We start from the raw sequence: 19,987 nt of genomic DNA, 5'->3' as shown, positions 1-19,987 counted from the left end.
CATAGGAATCTTATTGGAGACAGCTGGACAAAATTAACATCTGAAATAGCAAAGAATCAAAACAGATAACACATTTTCCCAAAAAAGAAAAGAAAAAGGTATTTACTTACTCTACATTCTTGGTCCATTCTGGAGGGTTGCTCATAGTCATAAATACACAGTTGGTCAAAATAGTGCACATAATTAGCATGCTGAATAATGTAAGATGTGGTCAAGGAATGATGACCGTTAAATCAGAGATCAGGTTATAAAAACAAGTTAATGACAGCACCCACTTTAAATAACCTCTTTTTAATAAAAGCAGTGGACACACACAACTTTTCAAGAGTTCCAACATTTTGCATGCAGCAGCAAAACAAAGAAAAAGAAAAGACAGAGACTTGTGTCACTCTTTTAAAAAATTAGATTCATGGTAGCATGAGCTTTTCTAGGGAAGAGCCTACTTTACCAGATTAATCTTCAGAAGTTGCTGCCAGGTCACTGTGGATGTGTCACTATCAAGAGGTTATGCTCTCCATTTGCTAGCAGGGTATAGGCATGTGTGTGACCCAAGACAGCACAGTATCTATCTGTAACTATATGAACCAGCCATACATACAACTGTGGCATAAGTTATTAAAAACCAGTAAGCTATTCATTGTCTCTTTCTATTTCCCGAATCTGGACATTTTTGTGGACTTTCTACAAGTTTCTGAAGACAGCCAAAAACTCTGAAATAACTCTTCCTTCCCTGTTAATGCTTCACTTAGTGGTTTAGCTTTCCAGATAAAAGATTTATCACAGATAAAAGATTACTCACAAGATAGTCAAAGGAAAATGTTGACATTAACACGGGCAAGGATAATGAATTTTCTCTGCTCCGTTCGCTCCAATTGCTTTCTCCTCCTCAAATCCCCAAGTCACTTCTCATGTGCCCCTCCACCACAAAGTGCATGAAGGCGATCAGTGCCATCCAGTTACCTCTGAGATGCTTCTTTTAAAACAGGGGTTGCTACCATCTGGCCCTCCACATGTAAAGTCCTGGTGGCACAAGCAATGCTTGTGCCATTTTGGTAACCTGCACATGTAAATCTGGCGAGCTGCATGTTCCCCATCCCTGGTTTGGAACATCAACATTAATTAAGAAGAACTCCCTGAATAAACTGAGAGCAAAGATCTTGGTTCTTGCTGAATCTCTCAATATTGTCAAATGGTCATTCTTGAAAGGTACTGCTATAGTTCTAGATACATGCTGAAGTCCATCAACTACAAATGGTATTTTCTGGTCAATAAAGCTTTGAACTTGATCCTTCATGCTTTTAAACCTAGTCTGGCAAACCTGTGCCCCTCCAGATATTGATGGACTCCAAATCCCACAACCCCTCCCCTTTGGCAATGGCATGTGGGACTAATCGGAGTTTCAGACCAACAACCTCAGGAGCGTAACAGGTCCCCCACCCTTGTTCTCAACATGCATGTGCTTTCAACTACTGACAAGGGACACTGGTTTACAACGTATCCGTAAACAGGACAGCCATTGTTGTTGCTTTCAAAATAACATTGGAAAATACTTCAAATTTAATTCCAAACACTTAAAGGTAAACGACTTGAAAAGGATATGAATGTACCAAAATTTTAATAGCAATTTTTCTGAGAGGATTGAAAGGGGTTAAAATGTACAAGGCAGATGTGGCGCTGAATCGGAAAATTGCCTTCCCTCTGTTCAATACTATGAAGGTCTGGAAAACAAAAAAAGAACGTAGGATTAAAAAAACCAACAATCATGTATTGTTCACAGATTATTTACTTCCTACACTTTGTTGCTTCGCTTATCTCAATGGAAGATGGAGCTTCTTGCTGACTCATCCCACTGTGCTTTTACAACTGAATTCAAGCCAATAGCCCCTCAAGTTAATAGAATTATTATTATCAACAGCAAGACCGCTTAGAGTCACTATGATTATTATTTTTGTCAAGGTGACCCAAGTAATCAGAACACCTCATCCTAAAGGCAGCATCAAAGACCAATGATACATATGCACACAAAACTACTTTCCCGTGAACTGATCATCTTCCTCCCAACCATTTCCCTAAAGTGGACTGAGCAAAGACACGAGAACTCATATTCTGGAGTGTGGCGAGGCAATCAACAAACACAAAAATTCAGCTGGTGACACACCACTACTGACTTGGTGAACTGACTCATAATTGATCTCTACAAGTGGCACAGGCCACAATAATTCAACAGCATCTATTCAAAACCTTTGCAGGAGGAGGATAAATCACTGGGGCCTTGCGCTCCGGCACAGTCTCTGCAATCTCAGCTGAGAAAGATTCCACGGCAGGTCCCAGTACCTGCAGACACCAGATTGAGTTGACACCCCGTGCCATGGAATCTTGGGTACCAACCCGGAAGTACACCTGTCAGGGCCTGGCTGCCGTTGGGGCTTCAAAGGCTTGAAGCAGCTGAACCGTGTCTCCACAGCTGTAAGAGAGGCACATTTCCTCCTTGGCATACTATAAAGAGGGAGAGGAACTGGAGAGGAACCTGCCACCAGAGGAACAACAAATATTTGAAAGGGAGATTTACTTACAACACATACTGCCTTGGCATTGGAGATGCAGCAGGAAGCATCAGAGAACTCTTTATGGGAGAAAATTCAGTGGCGAGTCAGGAAAGCACATTACTTCTAAGAACAGGCAGAGCCGGCCCACTCATGGCATGGGATGAAGCAGGTGCCTCAGGTGGTGGAAATGGAAGAGGCAGCACTCTCGCAAACACCCCGCCACACCACCACCGCAGAAGCAATCCAGGTAAGAGAAAAGGAGGCAGCAGTGGAGTCGCACAGCATTCCGCCACCAGCTTTGCCACTCATATACCCTGCCCCTAGGGGCGGAGAGGGCACAGAAGCAAAGCTCTGCAGAATGTGTTCTTTCTCACTGAGTTGGCAAGACGGGAGACATTCCACTGCCCAGCTTTGTTGCTGGGTGGGATGGGAGCTTCAGAAAGTGCTTCCCCTTGAAAAGAAGCAGTTTCTGAAGCCACACACACACACACACACAGCTGGTGGGGCTTGGTGAGGGTTCTCCTTTAAAAGGAGCCCTCACCAACCCTTGCCACCAGGCAGGAAGGGAGTTTTGGAAAGGGCTTCTCCTTAGGCTTTCCTCTCCCACAGCTCTGGAACGTCCCTGGGAACAGGTACTGAGGTAAGATGGAAGGGTGACCCAAGGACCCCAGGAAGAACTCAAAGGTGGGAAGAGGGCTAGGGAACTCTTGGTGGTGGGCAGAGGAGCTCGGGCCTCTGTATGAACAGGCAACAGAAAGAACATGCATGTTGTCATTAAAAAAAAAAATGATTATGCAAAGAGAGCAACATTTTGTGCAAGCCCAAATGTTTTCCAGCTGAAATCAAGTAGAAAGAGAGGGATTTCTGGTGAAATAAGTAAAAAGTGAAAAGGCATTAATGCAGTGGCCAAAATCCAGCCAGTCTTAACAAAATAACTCACTTTTTTATTGCTATAATAAGGGTCAAGGTCCTCCAAAGGTTCGGACACCATTCCTGGAGGAATGTCTCCATATATAAATGGAAGTGTTTTCCCTGCTTCCAAGTCACTATTTGGTTTTGGTCCATTTTCGTCATCAGCATCTGAATGATCCTGTTTGGGCTTTTTAGCTTTTTCCTCTGCACAGCGTTTTTCAATAGCTGCAAGAGATTCTCTAGTAAAATAGCGGAAGCTGTCAGGTCCTGGTGGTACCAGCAGTGCCTGTGCCATTTTTTCATCCTGCACATTTAAATTACTTTTAGCCTATTGCATAAGAATGACCTGAAAAAGAAAGAAGAATGCAAAGAGAGAGAGAGAGAGAGAGAGTGTTAGGGAAACATTCAGCATTAATGAACCCACTGCCAATTTTTACAAGCCTAAAATAGAACCTGTTTGAAATATATGCAAAACTTAGGCAGTCTTTGATATGTAGGTTGTGCTTTGTTATGTTTAAGATGATTGGCTATTCCCAGACTTCTATTCCTACAAAGGAAAATTATGCATTTGAAGCAGGGGAAATGGATGCCTATGATGCACTAATGGCCAAGGTCAATTCCCCATTTCAGAGGTTCAGCAGGTCATGTGCAGAGCAGCTTCAGACATCCATGTGAATAAGCTCCACAGAGAGCCCTGGAAACCAAGCAGATTCATAAGTCTCTGAGGGTGTGCCTGATTAACAGCACTTGCCCAGCACTGGGAAAAAGGACCTCAGGGGTCATCTAGTCCAACCCCCTGCAATGCAGGAATCTCATCTAAAGAACCCCTGACAAATGGCCATCCAACCTCTGCTTAAAAACCTCCAAGGAAGGAGAGCCCACCACCATCTCATGGAAGTCTGTTCCACTGTCAAATAGCTCTTACTGTCTGCAAGTTCGTCCTGTTTAGTTGGATTATTCTTTCTTGTAACTTGAAGCCATTGGTCTGAGTCCTAGCCTTCAGAGCAAGAGAAAACAAGCTTGTTCCATCCTCCATCTGATAGCCCTTTAGATATTTGAAGATGGCTATCCCATCTCCTCTCAGGCTCCTCTTTTTCAGGCTAAACATACCCAACTCCCTCAACCATTCCTCATAAGGCTTGGTTTCCAGACCCTTGATCATCTTGGTTGCCCTCATCTGCACACGTTCCAGCTTGTCAATATCCTTCTTAAATTGTGGTGCCCAGGACTGGACACAGTACTCTGACCAAAGCACAACAATACTATTACTTCTATTGATCAGGAAACCATATTTCTGTTGATGTGGCCTTGAATAGCATTCACTTTTTTTATTGCTGCATTGCACTGTCGACTCATGTTAAGCTTGTGGTCTACTAAGCCCCCAAGATCCTTCTCACTAGCACGCCAGGTGTCCCCCATTTCTGCAGCTGGTTCTTCCTGCCTACGTGCGGAAACTTACATTTGTCTCTGTTGAAATTCATTTTGTTAGTTTTGGCCCTGTTATGCCTTCCTTCCTGAGGCAAACCTCTCTAACCATGTAGTCAAAGTTCAGGCATGGGGAGCCCTGACTATATCACTAGATGCCCGGCCCTTAATGCAGAAGGAGATACAGGGTCTTCCTTTCTCAAACCACCTTGGTGCAAGTACTTTCACAGGACACACAGGAGGAAGGAAAGGCAGAATCTGTACCAAGGGTAGAAAAGAGAAAGGGCCAGAGACTGTAAGAGCGAAAAGATATCCAAAAGGAAGTAGGAGAGGTATGTGAAGAGTTTAGGCCAGGCCTGAGGTTAAATAAGCTGAAGATACAGGACTTTTAACTGTGCATGGAGGGGCAAGGAATCCATACAGTGAATAGATGTGAGTGGGAGTAAGCTCCCTATGAAATGTAATTGAATACCCGAGTGTGAAAATGTGTCCTACCTTTTTATCTCTGGGCAGTGTCAGTTCTTGAAATGGAGCCACCAGAACTGTATGCGTATCCCTTTGGGTGGGCTATGCAGTGAACGACTGTGGGCTACGAAATCTTCTTTTCCTCAAGAGACAAAATGAAGTCAAGACAGCCCATCCTTAAAAGTGGTAGAAATCGAATGCTTCTCCTGTCAGCAGATCCTTGCCACTTTGGGATATGCAAGCTAGAAAACGTTTCTAGCTTCCAGTCACATCACCACCTGAATGACCTTGGGGAAACTAGGATAAAAAAAAGGAAGTTAACTTCACATATGGTGCCAGGTGCCCTTAACACAGATTGCTGGAAGTTCTCATTAACGTCTGTGTTAATAAGGTAAAGGTGAAGCGACCCCTGACCATTAGGTCCAGTTGCGAACGAACTCTGGGGTTGCGTGCTCATCTCGCTTTATAGGCCGAAGGAGCCAGCGTTTGTCCGCAGACAGCTTTCGGGTCATGTGGCCAGCATGACTATGCCGCTTCTGGCAAACCAGAGCAGCACACGGAAACGCCGTTTACCTTCCCACCAGAGTGGTACCTATTTATCTACTTGCACTTTGACATGCTTTCGAACTGCTAGGTTGGCAGGAGCTGGGACCAAACAACGGGAGCTCACCCCATCACGGGGATTCGAACTGCCGACCTTCTGATCGGAAAGCCCTAGGCTCAGTGGTTTAGACCACAGCGCCACCCACATCCCTGCATTCTTTATAAACTGGTTTATAAAAGCCTTTATTGCAGGGTCGGGGAAGCTTTTCCAGTCAGAGGGCCACATTTCATCATGGCAAACTTTCTGGGGGCCGCATGACACTGGCGGGTGGAGTAAGAGGCAAAAGTGGCCAGAGCAAAGGGTGTGACTCATCCATGTAGAGTAGGCTACATTTGAACCATGCTAAAGTCAGAGCTTCCTACACTATTTAGTGTATTTTTCATCTTTGTTGGAAGCCGCCCAGAGTGGCTGGGGAAACCCAGCCAGATGGGCGGGGTACAAATAATAAATTATTATTATTATTATTATTATTATTATTATTATTATTATTATTACTAAAGCACACACACACTTCTCTGAATCCTTCATCTGGGCAAGCAACAGGCATTGAAGGACAAGCAAAAAGTATGTGAGGAAAGTATGGAGAAGTCTGGTGAGAGGTGCTGCCTGTTAGAGTCAATGCATAATGACCAGAGCACGTACAAAACGTAGTCAAGACAGGGCCTGTTGAAGATTGCATATACTGACCAGGAAAAGTGCACAATTATCTTTTCATGGTTAGATTATGTGCACAGTCTCCAAGGGACGTGGTGAATGTGCACACTGACCAGTTATTATACACATTATCCACAAAACTTTCCTTACCCTTAACATGCACAGTAAACATCTCATACAGGAGGTATTCTTTTCAGTAATTGGGGACAATGGTCAGTAAACCATTCTCACCCACTGCACACCAGCAAATGGAAAGCATGCCAGTTTTATTTAATATAACAGTGTTTATTTTCAGTACCAAACCTTCTTGACTTAAATTGTGGAAATATGTTTCATTCTTCCTGGTTGTTTTAATTAGAATTCGGGGGCACACGAAAAAACTTAATGCGCATAGGCACTGGTTTGCCAAGAGAGTTCAATAACACCTAAATGATGCCGTGCAGTGGTTGCAGCAGGCTTCCTAAAACAGATGCCCTCTAGCTGTTATTTGACTACCATTCCAAACAGCCCTAGCCAGCGCAGGCATGCCTTTTCCCCTCACTTCATACAGAACACAACAAAATGCATCGGTAGAGAATCTATTGTGCTTTTTAATAGCCTATGCAATGGCTTCTCACCCTCACATCTAAGAACGACAGAAATAAGTTCCTGCTTTGGATTTATTTTGTCCAGCTCTAATCTTTAGCTGTCTGCTTCTGTTATGTCTTCCTTGCCAAGTTGCAGTGCCTTTCGATGTAGTGCTTTTATTTAATATACTGTCACCAGCGAATTGGTACTGACAATGTCCATTTCTTCCAATGAGCTTTACTTTGCCAGCGAGATGTTCACACATAACCCTATGCCAAGATGTGCTTCACCCATGGTTTTGCCCAGCCCTAGTTGGTTTCCCCTTGCCTCCTCTGCCAATAGCCACCTGAGATTCCAATAATAATAATAATAATAATAATAATAATAATAATAATAATAATAATAATTTATTTATACCCCGCCCATCTGGTTGGGCTTCCCCAGCCACTCTGGGTGGCTTCCAACAAAATATAAAAATACAGTAATGCATCAAACATTAAAAGCTTCCCTAAACAGGGCTGCCTTCAGATGTCTTCTAAAAGTGTGGTAGTTGTTTATTTCTTTGACATCTGGTGGGAGAGCGTTCCACAGGGCAGGTGCCACTACCGAGAAGGCCCTCTGCCTGGTTCCCTGTAACTTGGCTTCTCGCAGTGAGGGAACCGCCAGAAGGCCCTCGGCGCTGGACCTCAATGTCCGGGTAGAACGATGGGGATGGAGGTGCTCCTTCTGGTATACTGGACCGAGGCCGTTTAGGGCTTTAAAGGTAAGCACCAACACTTTGACCTGTGCTCGGAAATGTACTGGGAGCCATCTCAACAAATCTCATGTATTGGCACAACCACACCACAGCACCAGCTTGCTAAATTGGCAGACTGCAACAACAGGGCATGGAACTCTCTTCAGAGATTTTCTGGTATTCTCTGCATGTCACCGGAGCTAAACCATTTCCCCTCATCTCAGACACTCCAAATGCTGTCTTGTAACAAGAAGTTCCTAACCCTTCTCTGGAATCCAAGTGGAACAAAATATTATCAATTCTCTGAAGATTCCTGCCAGGTTTTTTCTCTGAAGTCCTTTGCCACTGAAAATTATGACTATGGGAATAAAAGTACATGATCCCAGTCAAACACTCTGCTCAACGGCTCTGATGGAAATTCACCCTAAATGTATTAGTGACCAATACTTCTAGTAAATCATGATAGGGAAGAGTAGCATACACATTCTCTAAATAAATGATTTGGGGCATACGTATTAGGAATCTCACTTAGAAGTATGGCATGGGTCAAATTTTCAAGCCAATGTTCCCAACAGATCCTGACTGGAAAATTGGCTTTCTCTGCAACATTTGCTATCTTGTGTAGCAAACCTTCACTACTATGCAGGTTTAAGGAGGACTGCCATCTTACCAACTCTTTAGCCATGAAACAGGTTTGCGCTCAGCTTTCAAAGCAGAATGAGTACTGGAGACGAAACTGAAAATATGGGAGACATAACTCCCACAGGTCTAAATATTGTAAACTAGGAATTCAGAAGCCTGCCAACAAATAATAATATTTAGCATTTCCAAAACACTTTTAGCATTTGAACAGAATGTAAACATAATCCAAGTTATTGCAAATGCCAGTTAACACACAAAAGAAGCAGAAGTCTCTTCCTCAAACTCTAAAAGGGGTTGTGGTATGTTAATGTTCTAATTCAGGATGGAAAGCTGTCTCTTATCTGGTTATCTATTGTTAAGCAAAAATTGCCTTCAGATGACCAGGCGAGTCTCCACTTCTGTGAGGGTATAGCCTTGTGGTCAGCGCTATCACGTGGCGCACTATGGTGACCACATTTGCTGCTCTCTTGCCATGCCTTTTGGCCTTGAAGAGCTACTGGACTGTAAAACAGACTAATCCATGTAGACAGTGCCGGATTTATGTATAGGCTAAGTAGGCTGAAGCCTAGGGCCTCAAAATCTAGGGGGCCTCGCCAACCAGCCCACTCCCCAGTGGGCAGTTTCCCCTCTCCCCAAATTGCAAACCCATGCAAGGGCAGGGCAACTCAGGCCCAGCAAGTATGAGACTCAGGGCTAGCCAGTGGGGCCCAATTTAAAGCAGTGGGGCGCAACTTGAATTTTGTAGGGCCACAGTTCACAGCCAAAGTCTGCAAAATCTTACAGATATAAATAAAATCCATCTAGATTGCCCTTAAGAGCAGCTCATGGGGTCCAATTTTCCAAATTGCTCCAATTGCCTTAAAGTCAGCCCTGATGAGACTGTGCAAGGGTTGGACTCATAAGCCCTGCACCTTCTAGGTCACTGGTTTCACTATTCAGAGTACAGACTCAAGGACTTGTTATGGAAATAAAGGGGAGGCACTTATTGGAAATCAGTTTTGTCACCTCCCCCCCCAAACCCTGAGATAATGAGCCCAGCCACCTTTTATTCACAGTCACATAAGCACTACACTACAGCATGGCCTGTATGTTCAACTGCTGAAATATACACCCAATATGTAGCAATGGAGATTTATGTTACTGCTTTATGAATGCACACTGTGTTTTATGAATGGACTCTGTATTTTGTGAATTACCTAAGAGCCACCAAGAGGGAGCTCTAGAATCTGACAGCTAACCAATTGGGTACTACCAAACAGTGACCCCTATTGCTGAAAGCAGGTAACCATCTGGAAACGCTTCAGCTCAGCCTTTGCACTGTTGACTGAACACCCCCTGCTGTGCAGATAATGGAGAAAGCTCATAAATTGTATCCCTTCTGGTGTCCTGGCCAACTCTATTATGCTGGTGTAAACCCTAGTGCACCAGAAGCCCAGAATAGCAGCAATTAAAATCTGCTCATACGTCAGCGGCTGATAAGATTTGTCAACCAGTTCTTCCAAAGTCTTCCTAAATTATAAAGTTCCAAAATACAGGCCAAAAGAGAGCAAGTCTGGGAAGAACAAGGCATACAATGGGCACCACCAGTGAAAAGGCCCTGCTCCATGTAGCTCCTGCCCTGTCATTTGATAGGGTGCCCACTTGCCCTCCTTCTTGACATGGAATGCTCTCTATTGGAGTCTCCAGGTCCAGTACAAAGACCATAAGAAGGGAGAGCAGGGACTTTGATGTTCCCAACAGCTGTTAATCAAGCAAGCAAGCAAACAAGCAAGCAAGCACACAGGTCACTTTGTCACAGTCAGGATGCCTATGTCCTGGCCAGGCCTGCCCCCAATCTTGTTTTTGTACAATCTTGTTTGTCCTCAGTAACCAAAATTATATTATCAACTTACACAAGCAGAAAAGTTGTTTTCCTTCATTTGCAAGGAATCGTACAAAACAAAGTGGCACTAACAAAGAAAAGTTCTAGGGTGGCAACAGAAAGCAAACTAAAAATGCTTTTGCAGTTCATCAAAACTACCTAGCAATATCAAGTTATAGGAAAACTGGTACTATTAACAGTAATCCTTCTAGTTGGTTACTTGGTTTGGCAACTTCCATGCACATGAAGTGTGGTGCTAATTATTTCCTCCTAGAGTTAAATGATAGCTCATCAGAGGCAGCTACAGTTGGCAAATGGCAACAAAATATCTGTGAAAGGAAGAGGAGCAGGTTTGCTCAAGTGTGTTGCAGGTAGAAATACTGTTTGTAAAGAAGTGAGAGCAGTAGTTTACTTGATCAAATTAACAAATAAGAAAGTTTTGAGAATTTAAATTCTAGATTAAAATTGATTACTTAATTGAGAAGGAGATTGTAACAAAACCACTGGGGCCTAATTTGAATAGTAGAGTGCCTGGTATCTGGTGGAAAATCTCATCCTTTATTTCCACACTGTGGCTGCAGACCAAAGCACTTGTCAGGAGAGCTATGAGATTCAGATGAGGGTCAGATGCCTTGTCAATCCCAGCAAGTATATAACAGGAAGACCCGGCCTGCCCAGGCCTGGCCAAACTCTGCGGCAAGGTTGGGAAGTAAGGCTAGTGGTTTATGGATTGCCCTTTTGAAAACACTCCTAAACTAGGGTTGCCATATTCCCAAAAGTGAAAATTTGGACAAAGTTGTTGAGCTCCCCCCCCTTATGTTTTTGAGCTTTTTTTGGATTATTTAAGCATTTTTAAAGAAAATTCACCCTGCTTGCCATATGTCCGGGTTTTCATGGTCATTTTGCAGATTCAGCAAAAAAAACCACCAGATGCTATTTTGACAGCCAGATTCCTGGATGTGTCAGGGAAAACCCGGACGTATGGCAGTCCTACCTAAACACAACAGTATACAGTATATAAATGAACAATGGCAATTATTGTGTCAGTGCTGTTTCAGTCCAAAATTCTCTACAAAGTTCTTCATAGGAACATTTCAACAGCAGGCATAGTGTGATCTTCTTTAACTCCTTTCTAAAAAACCCATAAAATTAACTAGAATTTACCTCTGAGTTTGCTAAAATTGGAATTCAGATTATACCTGTTGGTTGTCATTGGTCTAAATCAGGGCTTCTTTTCAGCCGGAACTCACCAGAACTCAGTTCTGGCACCTCTCAGCTGGATTCCATTGCTGTTATAAGAGAACAAGGGAGGTGTTCATGGTGAGTTCTGGCACCTCTTTTTCTATAAAAATAGCAATGATCTAAATAATCCTCAGATTCACTAAGGTTTTTGTGAATTCAACACACACCCTGCCTGCATGAATCAGGGTGGGGTTTTTTGTTACCTCACTTCAACAACCACTAAGTATTTTGTGATCTCTGTTGCTTATCATGTTTTAATCTTTTGTGCCAAACAATCTATATTCTCAGTTTTACTCTTTCACACTGAATTGTCTCCTGTAATCTCAACAAATCCCATGATAATTTGTGTGTTTGTGTGCCAAGGTCAAACAAGTATGCACAAAAATGACTCATTATTTGTGTGAATTTATGTGTGTAAATGTAACATACTTCTTTCAATATAAGTTTCATTGAACTCAATGAGACATACTTTTGAGTAAACATTTTTAGCATCAGGATGCCTGAGTACCAATCCCATGATGCCATGTGGCATTATATTAAATATGCTTGTGTGAAAACGACTAAGGTTTTATGCAGTTTTAATGCTACATATTCCATTAAAATAGGTTACCTCGAAGAAATAGACAAACTACGGAAACCCATAAAGAATTGGTCAGCTTTTGATTCTACAATGGGTTTCGATGCAAATTTGTTACTCAAAGCTTAGGGGTGGGTAGTGACAGAATTTCTGCTATCAGGTATCACATCTGATATCTGGAAGCCAATGTTTCATCAACTGGGTCATTTTTTTATTTTGAGGCACACACACACACACACACACACACACACACACACATACACTTAACTGGCAACATCACCAATTATAAGAATGAAAATAATTACATCAATTCTAACTCCCACAATCACCTCAGATGTTAAGCAATGTGCAATTCCCTTTTCCTGTCTTAACTGAAAAGAAGCAGCAATAATTAGTGCATGTGATCAAATTCTGCGGTGCAGAAGATGAAATCACTTTATTTACATTTAAGACAGTCATCTTGAGAATTAGAAGGTGGGGAGAGAGAAAAAAATCAGGAAGACGTGTTGAACAGGCCCGTGGAAAATACTTGCTTAAATATGGAGCCACCATTTGGTACGAGTAATTATGAATAGCCAACTTGATTATTGGTTTTTTTAAAAAACTGCTTTAGACTCATAACACACTCCGTTCTATTGGCATGCTATGAGCCAGTTTGGATGTTACAACATATGACAGTGATATTCAAACATTGCAGTAGACGTAGGCAATAGAAGTGTGAGTTGCTCATATTCCTGTAAGTGCCCCCTTCTCTCAGGCTCTGAGATTTAAGGAGGAACAAAAGAAAGCTCTCGTTTCTCAGTTCCCATCTTGTACTACTTCATTTCCAGACATAGTCCTCAAGAATAACATGGTTGGCAAGGGATGCAGATTTAGAGAAATGAAATGTCTTCTGCTGAGAATACAGAGATCAGGCAAAGTTTAACTATGACTAGGGATCAAATTTATCAGGATGCTTTGAGCAAATGGTCCATGAGTCAACCTAGGAGCAGAGGTCCAGAGATGGGCACCATATGAGAGTGGCAATCCTATACTTGGAACTCAAGTCAGACTTATTTCCACTAGGGTTTATTCATATACAACCAAGCACAAGATTTCAATCCTTTGCAGCCAGCCTCACTCCCTCACTGAGAAAGGGAAAATAAGATGTCATTGTGACCTGCCTCTCCCCCCTACAATCTACTTTGAGAGCAGCTGCTGCCAGAAGAAATTATAAACTGACTTTTTGTTGTTGTTGCAAAGATAGCCACAACTACTAAAGGATGGGTGGGTGGGAAAGCAGAGCGGAAAAGAGCAGGCTCCAGTGGCCTCAAGGGTAGGGATGGCACCAGCTCTACGGAGATACAGTGATACCTCTGGTTACAAACTTAATTCATTCTGGAGGTCCGTTCTTAACCTGAGGTACCACTTTAGCTAATGGGGCCTCCCGCTGCCGCGCAATTTCTGTTCTCATCCTGAGGTAAAGTTCTTAACCCGAGATACTTCTTCCGTGTTAGCGGAGTCTGTACCCCGAAGTGTTTGTAACCTGAGGTGTTTGTAACCTGAGGTACCACTGTAAATGAGAACAGGCCTCATTGATCAGAATGGGATGTGAATTAAAGGATAAAGCTTTAGATTACTATTTCACCACACAGGCACGAGACTGAGGCAGGATAATTTATCAGTCAAAGCACTGGATGAGGGCCTTTCGCCCTTTTATAGCAACGATATATCATATCCTGAGACTTTGTCCATGTGCTGATTTGTATAAGTATCATTATGAATAATAATAAAAATTGTATACCGCCGTTCATCTGCAGATCTCTGGGCTGTTCACAACATAAAGATACAATATAAAAAGCACAAAATTTAGATAGCAATGAACAATAAATATTCTCTGAGTAGCTTATAAACAAGAAACTATTTTTTAAAAATGATACAGTATGTAGTATTTAAAATAAATGACAAGCGTTTTAAAAAATTGCCAATTTCCCCCTCTTTACTAGCATAAATGGTTTAAAAGATTAAACTATGCTACGCCGTAGACACCCAAGGTTAGCTTAAAGTGCAATTAAAAAGCTGGGTAAATACAAGGGTGATCTTCACCCTTGTAATCTTCTCACTGGAAATTGTTTCTTGTTTTGCTACCACTCCTATGAAGTTTTGCTGATTGGTGTTTTACTTTTGTACAATGACGTCTATTTAAATCCGTCCACAAACCACATTGGAAACATAGGCTAAGCTAAATAAATAAATAAGTATTGCCTCAATTTATGTGAAAACTGGTAGGCTGACCCAGTGCCTCTTGAAACATATGCCTGAGCCTCATGTTATGATGCTAGCCTACAACAAGCTGTGATGGGAACGCCAGCACTCTCCTGCATTCCCAGGTTTCTGATTGGATGGGGATGTGTGGCAAAATTGTCCTTGCCACGTTGCAGGATATGATAAACTACTGGTTCATCACATAGTTGTTGCGTGCATGCTATTACAACTCGGTGTATGGTTGTCTTTACTCACTCTCTGGGCCTTAGGACCATGCAATTTTATGTGTGAATACTGTGGTACCTCGGGTTAAGTACTTAATTCGTTCTGGAGGTACGTACTTAACCTGAAACTGTTCTCAACCTGAAGCACCACTTTAGCTAATGGGGCCTCCTGCTGCTGCCGCACCACCGGAGCACGATTTCTGTTCTCATCCTGAAGCAAAGTTCTTAACCTGAAGCACTATTTCTGGGTTAGCAGAGTCTGTAACCTGAAGTGTATGTAACCTGAAGCGTATGTAACCCGAGGTACCGCTGTACTGTCTTTCCAGGCTGATTGGTCACCCTTCTTATAGTCTCCAGTCCACAGCAAGGCTTGCCCTCCTCACCATCAATTAATATATATGCCAAACGTCACGCCACTACCTTTGAATGAAGACGTAAAGAGCCATCCTGAAAATATGGTAGGCCCATGCCCTGAGCTGATCATCTGGATATCTTAAGTATCCTAGCAGTAATAATTCACACTCAGGATAAGAATCTGACAGAGAGCAGACATAACTAATTAGCGATGGGCTCCCATCACTGATCCATGCTGCTTATGACACATTTTCTTACTCTTGCCCTTGGCTAAAAAAGAAACCAAGACATTTTGTAGACTAAAGGCTGCCCGTAGACACAGACGTCAATACAGACATGTAGGCCACAGTTTCCAAGCCTGTGCTCCAGAGTAGGGGCACCTCAAAAAGTCAACTACAGAGATGTTTGGAATTAAGCAGCTGGACAAAATGAAACAGTAAACTTTGGTACAAAAGGATAAAGGACCACAAAGCGCAATCCGCTTCATAATACAGGCAGGCTAAAAAGGCAAATAGCTCAAGAGAAAACTGACATTCCTTGGGCTTCTTTTTTCCATGCTTCACAAGATATGAAGATCCATGACAAGCAAACTGTGCTAAGGTGTCAGTACAAGCAAAACCAGAAATATTTAAATCCATATTGGCAACAACATGAAGTATAAAACTGTCTGTCACCTCCCATTATTTAGTGCAGTCAGGAAATATCTGTAGGTGATCCCTACTCGAAGCTGTCAGATGTTGTACAAAAACAAAGTTAATTAATCCTCACAGCCTTATGTTATTTAATAATTATCCATAAAGGCTACTCTTCAAGTAATCTCAGTCTAGGCCATCATTTGGGAAACTCCTGTTGCTGGGCCAGGACAGCCCCCTATTCTGGCAACACCCTGTAATACACCTTTTATTCCAAAGCTAATGTGAAGAAAACAATCATTTCTATATCACAGCCTTCCAGGAGAACAAAACAAACAAACAAAAAAATAAGACACAATTTTATTTAATTTACAAGCCCACAAATTCAACACCCACAGGTAAAATTGATCTGATTTTGTCAGCTACATGGCCCAGCCTATGCTTTTGGATTCAAAGCTGTGTTACTTAGTTACAACAAATAATTATTAATATTGTCAAAGGAAGTGCATCAATGGATATCAACTTAGAGGGCATAACTGTTAAAATATTTGTGATGGCTTGCTTTTTAATGGAACTTGCCAGGCAACTGGGGTGGGGGAAGAGTTCATATTATGGCCTGAAACGGGGCCTTCTCTCTTCATCTGAATACCCTATTCCTCCCCTCAAAAAACATATCTAACACTGTTAAATATATAGATACGATGCATATTATTGCAACATCCAGACATATTAGGACATGGGATTCATATTCTGAAAGCTACATGTCTGAAAATAGTATACAAGAGATAAATACTATATATACATTTCCTCCCTGTGACACATGGATGTATGAGCTCCATAGCCATACTAAAACTGATCAGAATGAAATGAAATAAAATACTAACCCCCAGTAGTTCATTTTCTTCCCCCTTAGGAGCAACATGACCTCCACCATAGATCTAATGCACTCCCTGGGTTCATTTATTGAATTAAATCCACATTTTACCAGTTGATCCCATCCACAGGGATGGGGGGGGAATGTAATATTTACAGTACAGGCCACTGTAAGGTTTCACAGCACAGTTGTATGCATGTCTACTCAGGCGTAAGCCCTTGGGAAGTCAATTGGGCTTACTCTCAAGTAAGCATGTATCAGATTGCAGCCTTAAGAAGGTAGAAGGGGGAAAGGGGACACACACACACACACACACACACACACACACGATCACAACTACACAACAGCTCAGCATCACAACTGGGCAATTCAAAATGGCTTTAAATTCTCCCCGGTTTCCCTTTTGATTTATCTGTAAAACAACCGGAGGCTAAAATCGGATCCAGTGTTTTCTGTGAAGATGTCAGGTTGCTAGGAGCCCAGCGCCTAGCCTGAGCAAACGGCTTGCCAGCTTACCTGATGAAAAGGGAGTGACACAAATCACAGCACAGCATCCAGCCAGCAGGACCGTGCAAAAGGCTTCTTTATTGTAATGATCCAGGTCTCTGACCATAACGCTTTGGACGTATGGATGCATAGATGTGTTCACTGTGATTTCTGCATGCTCAGTGGAGAAAAAAAAAAGGAAAACACAGAGACCTTTCCAGAATCCTCTTTGCTTCTGCCTCCGCTTCCTGTTCTCAGCCTCACTCTATGGTACCCAACATATATCAGAAAACAGCTCATTAGGAGGTGGGGAGGAGGAAAGCGGGGGGAGAGGAGGAGAGACAGAAAAGAGAAGGGGGGGGGGGGAGGCAGCACCTAACGTGGCAGCTCCACCTACTGGCACAGAGAATGAATAAATGAGAAGTACCGGTTTTTAAAAGCTAGCCTTGAATCAACAGCTTTGTATCTGTGTTCCTCCCGGCAATGCACACACGCACACAGAGCCAGATTGACTGAAAAGACAAGACGGCAACAGATACTGCAGAATATCTTTCATTTGAAATACTCTGGCTGCCAAAGCTCTTAGCACAATCCTTTTTTCTTTTTCTTTTTGCCATGCACACATGACATGGCCTTTGCTACAGGAACATGCAAGAAAGTAGGCCAAATATTTCTGAGCTTCCTCACCAGGTGTGGTCCTCCCGTTTGAGGTTGCCTTTCCATCACCCACGTATTATGGACTACTCTACTGCCTAATCATTTTCTTTTTAAAAAATAATAATTATGCCACAAAGAAGCGACTTGTTCGTTATTTGCTTATTCTGATAACGTGCTCCTTTCCCACTTGCTCTGTTGGTATTATCCCCTTCTCTCTCTCTCTCTCTCTCTCTCTCTCTCTCTCTCATCCCTCCCCACTCCTTCCATTATTTACCTTTCCCTGTATTGCACAGTTTGTTAGCATTCCTTTCCTGTCCTGGGGAATTCTTCTCTTAGTGCGTCCTTAAGTTCTTCATCCTGACATCTCGCTTCCCTCACTCAAGTCTCCCTCTTGTCATATTTGTGGAAGTGCCATAGCAGTACAGTGCATGCCTTGATGCAGAAAGCCACAGATTTGGTCCCTGGTCAACTTCATGTAGCTGGAAAAGATGCTGTTTGGAGAGCAGCTGCTGGTCCTTGCCAATAATACCGGGCCAGATGGACCAAATACCTTGACTTAATGTAAGGCAGGGGGACGCGGGTGGCGCTGTGGGTTAAACCACAGAACCTAGGACTTGCCGATCAGAAGGTCGGCAGTTCGAATCCCCGCGACGGGGTGAGCTCCCGGTGCTCGGTCCCTGCTCCTGCCAACCTAGCAGTTCGAAAGCACGCCAAAGTGCAAGTAGATAAATAGGTACCACTCTGGCGGTAAGGTAAATGGTGTTCCTGTGCGCTGCTCTGGTTCGCCAGAAGTGGCTTCGTCATGCTGGCCACATGACCCGGAAGCTGTACGCCAGCTCCCTCGGTCAATAAAGCGAGATGAGCGCCGCAACCCCAGAGTTGGTCACGACTGGACCTAATGGTCAGGGGTCCCTTTACCTTTAATCTAAGGCAGATTTCAATGTTCTGACCACCTCTTCCTCACTTTGCCATTTTCAATTGCTCAGCACTTTTGCGTGACAGAGATTTTACATATCCTTCTTAGATCCAAGCCACCCACTCTCCTTCCCTCTCTTCTCTAATCAGTATTGCCTTTCCAGGTTTCCTCCCTCCGCTTTTGGGTCTTCCCTTTCCCCTCACATTTCTCCAATGGCCCTAGCTAGAACCAGAACTAATTCTGAGCCTGCCTTTCAAAGGCACAGCTAAATGAACTTATTTCAGCGCCAGCGCTTAGCTCTGGGAGAAATAGATGTGATCATATGGAGTTCATTTCTCTCACCACTGGGTATTCACAACCAGAGGAACCCATTGAGAGGCTTCCCAGGGAGGGGTAATTGGCTCCGTTGTCAATACTGTTGTATAATGTAAGATGATTGTGATTGTGAAGGCACTGTGCTCATTGTTTTATTTTTTTTTAAAAAAAATCTATGGCTGGTTACTGTTTGTATAGATCAAAAAAAAAAATAATTTAAAGAGAAGGAAAGGAGCCAAGTCAGAGGCTGTGATCTCCAGTTAGCTTTGAGCCTCAACAAGTTTTAATTAAGATGAAGGGAAGGAAGGTGATGGGTGAGACACAGTGTACCAGTGGAGAATAGGATCTTCTTCTCACTTCTCCATCTTTCCTCTAGGTATAGCAATCGAAACAAATGAAAGGCTGTGCATAAATGGTGCCCTTCTGGTGACTTTCCCTTCTCCCAAGACTCATGCATTTCACGAATGCATCCCAAGGTATCCTAGAACCATTAAGATCCTTCAAGTACTGAAGAACAATGTGGCACCAAGGATGGACATCTAGTCTTTAGAGTCAAAAAGTTGAAGTGACCTCAAAGGTAATAAAGTCCAACTCCCTAAAAATCCAATGCTACAGCGCCCCTGGTAGACGTCCCTCCGGCATCTGGCTCCGCTTAAAAACCATTGGCAAAAGAGAATTCATCCCTTTCCCAGGCAGCCTGCTCCACGCTCAAATAGCTTACACACCATTCCTAATGTTCGGTCAAAATTCAGCATCTTGAATTACTTTGAGAAACAGACCCTAAAGCAAAAGTAGATGCTAACTAACATATTGGCAAATGTTGGTTACTTACCTATCACACAGAGAGCATGCTAACTGACCATCTGATCTGGGCAGAAGTAGAATGCCTTATGAAGGGAAGTAGAATGCCGTATGAAGGGACGCGGGTGGCGCTGTGGGTTAAAGCCTCAGTGCCTAGGACTTGCCGATCATCAGGTCGGCGGTTTGAATCCCTGCGGCGGGGTGCGCTCCCGTTGCTCGGTCCCAGCGCCTGCCAACCTAGCAGTTCGAAAGC

At 43.1% G+C, this 19,987-nt stretch overlaps 1 protein-coding gene across 2 annotated transcripts in view; it reads right to left on the bottom strand.

Annotated features, from left to right (window-relative positions):
• Window positions 1–17,374, bottom strand: part of LOC310744881 (sodium channel protein type 2 subunit alpha-like) — a 75,703-nt gene extending 58,329 nt beyond the window's left edge. For both annotated transcript variants that reach the window (XM_083576792.1, XM_083576793.1), the window contains exons 1-5: window positions 17,076–17,374; window positions 5,379–5,645; window positions 3,487–3,804; window positions 1,601–1,718; window positions 111–201 (exon numbers count right to left, since the gene is read on the bottom strand). In XM_083576792.1, the coding sequence (XP_083432918.1) occupies window positions 111–201; window positions 1,601–1,718; window positions 3,487–3,753 (476 nt within the window). In that variant the 5' untranslated portion in view covers window positions 3,754–3,804; window positions 5,379–5,645; window positions 17,076–17,374. The remainder of the gene's footprint in view (window positions 1–110; window positions 202–1,600; window positions 1,719–3,486; window positions 3,805–5,378; window positions 5,646–17,075) is intronic.
• Window positions 17,375–19,987: the final 2,613 nt, after the last annotated feature.

Source organism: Podarcis filfolensis, assembly GCF_964270895.1.
Source record: "Podarcis filfolensis genome assembly, chromosome: 1".
In the NCBI taxonomy this organism is placed as follows: Eukaryota; Metazoa; Chordata; class Lepidosauria; order Squamata; family Lacertidae; genus Podarcis; species Podarcis filfolensis.
This window is presented reverse-complemented; position numbering and strand designations above follow the sequence as displayed.